Source organism: Notothenia coriiceps, unplaced genomic scaffold (genome assembly GCF_000735185.1).
Source record: "Notothenia coriiceps isolate Sejong01 unplaced genomic scaffold, NC01 NC01_scaffold00006117, whole genome shotgun sequence".
Taxonomy (NCBI): Eukaryota; Metazoa; Chordata; class Actinopteri; order Perciformes; family Nototheniidae; genus Notothenia; species Notothenia coriiceps.
Window position 1 is genome coordinate 7,654 of NW_011338818.1, and position 11,065 is coordinate 18,718.

General features: G+C 39.8%; 1 protein-coding gene across 1 annotated transcript; it reads right to left on the bottom strand.

The window, feature by feature from the left end:
• Positions 1-1,291: 1,291 nt before the first annotated feature.
• LOC104943497 (calcium uptake protein 2, mitochondrial-like) lies at positions 1,292-4,575 on the bottom strand. Its single transcript, XM_010768935.1, has 6 exons — positions 4,495-4,575; positions 3,872-4,013; positions 2,717-2,913; positions 2,530-2,638; positions 2,277-2,442; positions 1,292-1,307 (listed from the first exon to the last, which is right to left on the bottom strand). Exons 1-6 carry the CDS (start codon positions 4,573-4,575, stop codon positions 1,292-1,294), a joined length of 711 nt encoding a protein of 236 aa, XP_010767237.1.
• Between the last annotated feature and the right edge of the window lie 6,490 nt (positions 4,576-11,065).

The following is an 11,065-nucleotide window of genomic DNA, read 5'->3' on the forward strand; positions in this document are numbered from 1 at the left end:
TGTTTTATTTTGGAGAAGAACGTGGAACATCTCTAAAGCTTGTGATAACAACATGTCTTCTTTCAGAATAACCAGTTTCTGTTGAAATAAACATTGAACTCTCTGAGGTGAGGGATTTTTCAAGGTTTAGCGCGCATTACGTGCACACTTTTTATAGTATATCTATATACTATATATCAGATATATATACACAAAAAGTATGCAACCGCCTTTAGCTTTGAGGTACTGCATTACTAAATATCATTTCTTTGACCCGGATTTTGTAGTTTCTAGCAATCTCATTTTTTCTTTGCTTGAATGCAGGCCAATCATTTTACCCTTCTGAAACTGATTAACATGCCTTTCCACGACCACAGGAGATGTCTTCTGACATGGTTTGCTAAGAAATAAGAGTTAAACACCATATTAGCTAGGGGTTAAATAACATGTTCCACTGAAACATAGAATCACTGCAGTAACTAGAAAATGCATTTCCTGCAGAAATGCGTGCCAAATGCCTGTAAACTAGTGTACATGTTGGTGCCTCGCTTTAGCAGAAACGCAGAAAAAGCTGAATATGTTATAAGTCATGAATGGTCTCTTAGCTGCTTTCAGCTACAAAAACCTAAGTAAGTGTGTTGCTCAACTAGCCGCGAGAAATGCGAAAGGGTGAAATGATTTGAATCCAAATTGTTACAGCTCAAACTGCACTGCAATGGTCTTGTTGAAAACGTTGAAAGTGAAATGTTAAATGGAAGAGTATGACGGAAGATAGTGAAGAAGCTTAATATTAAACAGAAACAGTTTAAAAAAAGGTATACAACAACATCACACACAACTCATATACCTTGATTCCTGAATAGCTGAATAATGTAATAGCTTGAATGGTTTCCTGCGCTGAAGTGGCTGAAGGAGTTAAATATCAGATGATAATGTAGTACGTGAATGAATGTGTATTAAGAAGAAAAGAAAGCTAAAAAGGCTTGGGAAAGCAGCAGCAATTTTGACTGCAAACTTTTCGACTAAAACCATATGTCACCAATAATGTATAAAATATGTGGAACCTGTTGAAGTCTGTATGAAGTCTCCATCAGACATAAAAGAATAGGCTGAGACAGTCTGTTAAAGTCCAGTGTTTTTGTCACTGTTTGTTTCTGTGCTGAGCACCTAATCATAACAAATAATCATAACACCTGTGTGAGCCCAGAGATCAAAGCTTTCAATCTGCGCAGCAACACCATGGTTACCAGCTGCAGCACTGAGTCCCATTAAGAATGCATTGAGGATTATATCTCACAATTTTGCCACCTGGTCAAAAACTATGGCTCCTATCAAAAAATGAACAGACCGTGAGCATCAGGGAACCCCAATGAACTGATATATGTTTTTTTGGGGGGTTTTGTGTGTAAAATGTGGAGATGGGAGCAGTTTGTCTAAAGTGTACTTCTCTCTGCTCTGAAGAAAGATCCGGAAATTGTTTACATGGGAGTCTATTGGGAGCTAGGTGGAATTTTTGACAAGTTTTTGTCTCTTCATGCCCTCAAGAGGCATTCTGTTTAATTTGTTTTCTTCATTTTTTAATTTTTCAACCTAGTTTTCCTACTTTTTTCATGAAAAATTATGTCCAAGGAGTGTAGGGTTTGGGAATTATGGCAGGTTTAAGAAAAAAAAAATTGGACGAAATCCACTCTGTTTTGACATCAAAGCACTCTAAGCTTTAACGAGCTGCTCAATAGACACTAATGTTAAAATCTGAAGAAAGCCTCTTTACCAAGCTCCGAACTAAGTTAAATATCTCAAAAAGTTTCAATACGAATTGAATAGCTGAAGGTCTTAAGATCATTTTAAAGTTGGAATGAAGTCTCAAGCTCAAAGTATGTGGAAGGAGAAGCATTTGGCGCAAGGTGTAGATAAAAGAGGATTTGAAGGTTCCTCCCATTGACTTCCATGTTAAAAAAAGAGTTTTAAAAAAAAGCTGAATATTTCAAAAAGTATGACATATTTTGAAAAAGTTGAAAGTTTCCCATCGATTCCTGAACAGGCTGAATAGTTTGATATTTTAATGGTTTCTGTAGCTGAAAGTATGCTGAAGTTATGGAGAGCCAAAGTATTGGCTGAAATAATAAGGGGAAGAATAAAGATTCGAAGAACCATAGTGGAATGCTATAAACAGCATTCGCACTAATTATCCAATTGAAGGCTCTTACAGATTTGCTAAGTTAAATCCAGTTGGTGACTTTTTTTTGGATGGCTATTGCACATATACATAATATATATATATAAATAAAAGGATGAACGGGCTCACCTTCAGGCCTCGCCGTATTCTGTCAGTCATCACTCCCATGAACTCCTTGTGGCTCAGGCACTTATCTCCATCCATATCAAAGAGCTTGAAGACAGTATCCAGAACATTGTCAGACAGATCGTGGCCTGTGGCGATCCTCACTGCTCGTTTGAACTGGACTGCAATGAGAGGAAGGAAAAATGTGATCATCTACTGTCTGCAGTCTGAGAGAGAAATACCCACATAGTAATGAAGCGAGGCGTTACCCATTCCAACAGGCCGGTTGGCTCCAGTGACCAGTTTCATAGAAAAGGAAAAATCCTCCAGATTGTTGGTGAACAGACAGAAGGCTTTGAACTCCTCGAAGGTGATACTCTGCAAGACAACATTTCAGTTAACCAATAAACTAGATTCAATCTTTTCACAGCATTTTTGTGATGAAAGTCCCATCACCTGGCCTGCAGGGATCCTCTTCCTCATGTTCTCCCAGTACGCCTCGTTGTCTTCTTCATTGGTGTAGTGTAGCAGCCACTCAGCGAAGTCTTCTCTCCTCATGGTGTCCATACCTTTGGAGAACTGCAGGAACTCCATCTCCTGGACTTCAGCCTGCAGGTCTACCATGAACCTGAGGACACAGGGGAGAGGTCCTACTGAGGTTAGTGAGGAATGTGGTCACAACTATACCACAATCACTTTAAAGAAAGCCAAATACAGTTGAATGAATCCATTCTTTACAATGAAGTCTATTTTATCCCTTAATATATATGATGGAGTCCAACATCTGACAGAACTAGATTAATATCATAAGGAAGAATGATAGGCTGTTTCTGTTCTGTTGTACAGCGGCTTTCACTATTTTATAAATAGCAAGGTTTTCCTTGATTTAGATCAGGGGTTGGCAATCCGCGGCCCTCGAGCCGCATGCGGCCCTTTAAGCCCTCTGCTCTGGCTCCCTTGAGCTTAGACAAAAATAAGAAGGAAATAAAATAAAAGTATTTGTAGGACTATTTATATTTTTGTTGCATGGTTGAAAATGTTTCGTATCTTGTATTTTGAGGTGATACTGTGAGACATAAATAAAAAACAAAACGGTTTTAATTAGATCAACTAAAATATGCGTCACATCCTGCTACGGTCCCGCGCGAGCGCCTTTTCTTGGAGGCGAATAACCTGACCCCCGGCTCGATGAGCGAACTATGGATAAATCAAAGAAAAGTACCGGAGGAACACAGGATTTAATTCTGTGTGGACAGAGTTATATGCTTTCACAGCAAACGATGCTGGTTTACCGGTATGTTTGATATGTAGAGAGAAGTTGTCAACGGTGCTGCAGCCTTTACGTATCGAGGAACAACACGGGAGAGGAAGACAGCTGACGATCTGGTCATAATTCAATGAGGTATGTAATTTATTTCAGAAAACACTTTTTGTTATATTCCATGGAATACTCTTAACGTCCCGATAGCAAGGACGTGTGTGGTCACATAGATACCATGTCGGGAGGTATGGAGTTCCTGAGGGAGTGGGGGGAGAGATGGAGGCACGCCTGGTGGGCGAGTGACGTTGAGTCTGGAGGAGTTGGGGGGCTACCTGATTCGAGCATGGTACCTCCTGGCCCGGGAAGACGGGAGCCGACGGGGGTCAGACACCTTGCGAGAGGGCTTGTGTATCTCTTCGTGGAGGTGTCTGCACCTCCAGAAAAATTTTTTTCCGGGTTTTGGGTGGAGAAGTTTATCGTCGGATTAGGGATCTGTAAAAATGAATGATAATAGTGGAAGATAGAATTGAAAATAAGGAAAATGATAAATGAAAATAAATAAGCGAAAAAAAATGAATAAGAAAAATGCTACAATCGTGATAGCCCGAAACTTACGTTTATACTTCACGAAATATTTAATTTTCGGTAATAATAATAATAATAATAGTATGAGAATAATAACATCCAATCAAAATGTAAGCTTCTTAGCTAGTCAAACAGAGTTTAAACTGAAAGAACTAGTTACATAAAGTCATCGATATAGATTATAAAGACAAGACAAAAAGACTCGGACTGTTCTTTTAGTAACCCTGTCATTTTCTTCGAGAGGTTCGTGTCTCCACCCACAAGGTATAAGTAATTTGAGTTCGTCCTAGGCCATATTAAGTCGGAGTGCCTGCCTCATTACAGACGAATACATATAGGTGACCTACCCCGGATTGTCTGTTCTCTGCGTCACCATCTTCCTTCACACAGCTTGTGTTGAGACGTCCGGGATGAAGAAACCCGTTCTCTCCTCTTTTGTGTCGACGTCATAGTCCTTGAAGGTGTCCATGCTTTGCCCCGTGCAGTGTGAGTAACGTAATCGTCACCACACACTCAAGTGACCATGTCGGTGACGTGTACAGACGGCACAGACGTCTTATGACTTAGTAAGTAAATGGATTTAGCTAACATTCTCATTGAACAAATTGAGTGAATTTTTTATGTGATTACATTATGTATCATAATCCGTCAGTGAATTAAGTGCCAAATCGGTTGTTTCTCTTTGAAAAAAGAAAAAAAAAAAAGTATGTAAGTTACTATGTAAATTCTTTTCAACATACGACAACTCACTTACATTACACACTCACTAACATGAACGAAAGGGTCGGAATCACATGAATTCCATCAATTTTCACCAAATTTGGAAGGTAATCCCAGTGCACTCGCGAACGCCTGGATCCACATATATCTATTCTCAACCGCTTTATTAGACGCAATGTGAATGCCACCCGAGGATAAACAAAACGTCATGCGAATTATTGCCCCTGCAGATTGTAGCTTCGGTGAATGTACAATGTTAACCGACCGATTTGTTCGGACACCACGAACGTAGTCTTAGAAGGAACTAGAACGTCGTCCATGAGCATTTAGTTTTTACCTCGTTTGGAAAACTGTTGTTTCTGGTAAAACGAAGGAAAAAGGTTTTTGTAAAAAAACAAGGGACCTCGGCGGCTTTGTAAAGTGGACTCGGGATTATGCCAAACATAAATAACAGAGTATAGTCTGTTTGATGGGCAAAAAACGTAAATAGATCCGATAACAATCCGTAATATATTTTGACAATCTGCGAGATTATTCTTTGTTTCTTTGAGCGATGACATATGTCGCTCTTAATTTTTTTTTTTATTTATTCGTCGTCCGGATTGAAATTTTATTTAATTTGGTGGTCGTGAACCCCTTCAGGGGACGTGTAAACTTCCTTTTTTTTTATAATAAGTTATTACCCGGGGGGTGGAAACTTATTTATTTTTCGTATATCGACGGGGATTTTTCTCAATTTCCATCCATCCAATTCTTACCTCTTTGCGTCGGAACTCACGCGATCTTTTTATGTGTCGGGCCTTTTTTTATACGGAGAACGCGAAGTCTGAAAGATGTCTCAGGGAGGAGGGTAGTGTGTGTTTGCGCCGTACGTACGTTACTCCGGTGGCTCTATTTCCACCCACGTCGTCTAACCTTCCGATCTCGTCCGTCCATCCGGTAGGTCAATGAGTGAATCGGGCCCAGGCCTTGATTTTACTAACCAGCAGACGAAAAAATGTCCGCGATGCCGAAGGGTCTCTAATTAAAAACATACATAGGAACAGGTTATCGTAANAAAAACTACTCGCTCAGGTGTGGATGTGGTTTTGTAGCGAGGAAAAAAATGGCTGCCTAACAAAAAAAAATCAGAGTCTAACGGGGCGTGGTTTGCAATTCGCCCAGCCAATAGAAATAGAATAGAAATTGGCACTTCTTTATCACCCACCTCTCTAGCAGGGACTGAAATTGGCCAAAAGAGTTCTCGGCACTGAGTTGTCCCGGCGGTGTGAACGCAACATTATTGGTACTAACGGAACTAAAGAACCAAAGTACCAGGGAAAGTCCTGCGGTGTGAATGTGGCTTATGAGCATGTTAGGAGGGCAGGGGCTGAACAAAAGAAGCCTAAATACTAAATCTTAGCTCGTGACACAGCTCGTTGTCGGTTATCTGAAGGAAGTGGAGCGTAGTGTGCACAGATCTCTGCTGCTGCATGTGCAAGCCTGTATTTTTTCATTTTATGGGATCTGCAAAGGATTTAATCAGTCATGCTCTGTCTAATAGATGGGTTGTTCAGTGGAGCGTGATGAGAGAGCATGCTGTCCCGGAAAGAGAGAGATGAGAGGGGGAAGACATGACAGTGCCTCTAAAATACAAGGCCTCGGAACACAAAGGAAAAGCGAGTTGACGCTGTCTTAAAGACGGAGCCAAGTTAGCTCTTGATTCCTGCCTCCACAGGAATGTTCAGCTTGAATTATGCACGTGCAGGGCTGTGCTCCAGTGGGAGAGGAAGAAGGCCTAACTGTTGTTTGAAGACACGTTTTGCCTTTTAACACAGAGGGAAAGCTAGAGCTGTCCAGGAGAAGCACATCACTTACTTTACATGAATCACTTTCTCTAACCCTCCCACACACTGCTGCCTCCACAGACAAGTCATCGGATAAATGATAGCAAGGCAGCGCACTGATTCACGTTTCAGCCGATGTGTTTACTGAGACTCTCATGGATTTGTTTATTGACTTAATGTTTCTTTTGACATAAAGTATACATAGAGAGAGACATTTGTAAATTAATATCAGCCTCATGTTATGTCCCCCCAATATGAATTGACAACCAAAGATGTCACCACATTTGTAGCACAGTTGAAAACTTTTGCTTGGGACAGTGGCTTTGTGTTCATGTCACTATGTCACATAATAGTAACCAAGCACAGTTACAATACAAGTTTTCAATTGAAAATATTGGTTAAATTATGTTTTATTATTTTGTCACAGCAGCAGTGTTGTCAAACATTACAAAAGTAAAACATATTTAACAGATACAGTAAGATACAAATATAATAAATACAAAAAAATTAACATCAGCAAGTATAAATAATACAAATAAAAATGCACAATAGAAAGGACTTACATTATATCACTTAGAGTATTTAAATAATACACCATATACAAATATTGAAGAAATTGAATACTTTACAATATACAATCTCACCAAGCTGCAAAAATATATAGAAATATACTACAGACACATATTGGCATAAGATTATACATAAATTAAAATGTTGCAAAGTAGGCTTTTTGCAAATTGTTGTCGGTTATAGAAAACCAGCAACATAGTGTATCTTTATTCTGAGTCCCTGCAGTTGATCACACATCATGTGTCCCCATACAAACTGTTTATGGAAGAAAGGTGTCAAAGGTGACGTGATATGCAAACACTGTACTGCAAATAGACAGTTGGATGATTTTCATTGGTGGATGGGAAGGTCACGGACATACGGAAGAGTCTCCATTATAAACAGTTTGTAAACTGCACTCGCTGGGATTAAAGAGATGTTTCACACACACAGTAGTGTTTCCGTTATATGTTTATATTAGTTAATGGATGACAGTTGAGTTCTATGTCAGGTCAGAATGAGCTACTGTACATCATCCTGCCTGCTTGGCATTTGTAGAAGCCCAGTTTCAGTTTTTGGCCCTTCAGGGCATTTGTTCACCACTCACAATAGGAAGGGGGTGGACATTGTTGCAGTAACCCTGAAGAAAATATTGCTGCTTGCAAGTGATAGTGGGCTAGAGTGGTAAAGAAAACCGAGCACCCAACTTTAAAGAGGACGTTTGATGCTTTTTGGGGCTTTAGGTTTTAGTGCATGTAAATATGGTTTGCAAAGGCTTAAATCCCTATTTTCCCTCTAGAGGGAGTCTCCTTTGTTTACTTCCCTAACATAGTGACATCACTAGGTAACACTCACGCTTCTATTGGCTTGCGCTCCAACACAGTACGTGATAGGCTAAGGGGCGGGACGTCACTAAGCGGTCAGAGCTCTGGTTTCAGACAGAGGATGAAAAGAGGTGCTGCAGCACAGGCAGTATGAGAACAATAAAGAGCTTTTTGAACATCATGAAGACATGTCACAGTAGAGACACTAAATACTGATATGAACCTGAACATGAGCAGGAGAGGACTCTTTAAAGTTTGGTCACAATAATATATCAATGTTATTTTATAGCGTGGTAGGTTGAATACAGCGCCAGACAGCAGCTTAACATACTGTTTATCCAGTGTTATAGGAAATCCTTTCAATCCATGTTAAAGCTATAAAGCCAATCATTCCCAGAACACATTTTTCAAGAGTCAATGTGTGTTTTTTTGGTTTTCTGTTTGGCATATCATTGGACTTAAAGAAACTATTGGAGAAATTACATTGTCTCGGGATTGGGAGTCCAACAATAAATAATCTGTTTGTGATAAATATTGAAAGTAGTCCTTTGTTGCAGCACTATATTATGAGAGGACTGGCTTTTATAATGTCTCAACTTAATTCATTATGCGGTTTGGTTTTCATACAAAAGCTGATCCAATAAAAATACAGCTTCCTGAACAAGGTCTGATATTTGCCTTTAGTTAATTTAATTTCATGTTTCAGGAGACACTGTAATCCCTCTCACCATGGTTTACATGTTTAATGATGTGCACCAAGTTATTTTAAGACGGTGATGTCAGTGCAGTTAGGCACTACTGATACATTAAGCAGTAGTACAATGACTTCCCGCCCAAATCTGGCAAGCTGAGAGACTTTGCTTTAATAATGAAATCAATATAAATATATAAAATCTTACATTTACATTCCACTGCAGCAGGGTTTTACGGTGACATTCACTCAGTATATGTTGCTAGATCCTGGTACGTCAGGACACTCATACTGAACGAGCGTGAATGATTGTCCAAAGCTTTGGAAACATGCAGCTCAGCCCGACCTCCAGCAGCAAGTCTGCAGGCTCCAGAGTCATTCTGACGAGCACCACTGAGCTGGCTGTTAGCAAGGAGGGTAGCATTTGCATAAAGGAATCATGCTTATTTCACAAGCACTCTCTGCTTCACTTTGCATATAACAGCATGTTGGCATCAGCATTATCAGCTATACTGCTATTTATTCATGTGTGTGTGCTAAACTCTAGCTATAATCGGGAACATGTTAGCCTAGCTTAGCACAAAGGGTGAAACAGTCTGGTAAAAATACACCTAACACCTCTGACACTCACTGATGAACACATGGCTTCATGTACAGCAGAAATGCTAAAACAGTTAGGTGCTCTAACACTCTCTTGGTAAACAACAGCTTGTTAAAGTAACCACATGCATCTTCTTGTGCTGCTTTCATATCATGTATAATGGATGGTAAAGATACAAAGATTTATGTTTGTAAATAGTTTTTCTATATCAATCATCTTTAGTGTTCATTAGAGACAGATTTGATGTGATCATACTTGTTTGATTTCAGGCCTTTACGTTTTTTTATAGGCGGTATCCCGTAATCGTCACCAACATTGATTTTGCAATACCATTGTCACAGTGATGGACACACACACATTTTGTTTTGAGCACACAAACAAGGGCGATGCACTTGTTATTATACCCGCTGAAAAATGTTTCACCCACAAATGTTAATACTGTCTATGTGAATCTGCACTCTACTGTCCACCTTTACCTGTGTGATAAACTTATTAAACAACAGTGAAAATGCAAAAAAGCATTTTGCTAAGCAAAACAGTCGGTCACAACTCAAACAACAGCATGGCTGTTAACTTTAATCGAAACACATGACATTCATAACATTCCTCAAATAACACATGCAGGCCTATACCATTTTTTAAAATTGTTTTCTGGGGCTAAAATACACGTTCATTTAACTTTTTTTTCTTTCCTAATATATGCTCCCTTTCATTGCCAATCGAGTGATAATTTGAATACTGGCCAACTTGAGGAGGAGGGGCAGCAGGAGCAACAGCGTGCAGAGCGAAGTTTTTGCGACTATTGAAAACTTACTGTTGTGCATGCGTAACATACAATATAATATATAATAATAATAATAATCTTAATCGCTGGATTCTATCAAAGTACTTCATGGGTCCAAAGAAAACCATCGCTGCGGAGGAGGTCGAGGACATAACAAAGAAACCAGCTCGAGATACACTTTTTGTTATATTCCACGGAATGCTCTTAACATCCCGATAGCAATGAATATCTTAAGTACTTTGACAAAAAATCCATAGAAAATGTCATCTGTGGAACCCGTAATACTATAAAAACTACGGATTGGATTGCCGCCCTGTCTGTCAGCCTTCCATCTCGTGCACGCACAAATGTATCTCGTGCCCTCAGTGGGCGTGCCGTCATTGGGCGTGCATTGCAGCAGTACTTCAATGACTCGCCAGCAACAGGCGGCCACTTTCACCATGGCAGAGTTAGGTTCAACATCGTCTACTGGTCGCAAAAGAAAAAATGTAACGGAGCAAATTAAGAACAAAAAGAAAGTGGAAACTAGGAGAAGTCAAACCAGAGTCAATATCGGAGTTGCTTTGGTTGTGTAGTATTGCTAACCTAGATGTGTTTAGCTTTGCCTGATATGTAACGTTACTGTAGCCTGCTCTCGCGGAGGAGGTGCTCTGTAAGGAAGTCTGAATGAAGGGGCGGATTCTTTTTGGCTGTGTACTTTCAAATTTTAGTGCACTCGAGCCGGTTTCTGAAACTTACCCACCTTTAAACTGCAAATTCTGCACATTTCTTATTCAGTGTTTCTGAAGGGAATTACCTACCTTACCTTTAATAAATGCTAAAGTGTAAGTATCAGAAACGTGCGTTCGCCACTGAACTTATTTTCTGCAATATTCCAAAATCCAATGAAATGATCTGATTGCTTTCTGTCAGGGGAACCCTTGCAGTGCTAACTCCCGGGTCAACCTGAACCACTCTATAGTCC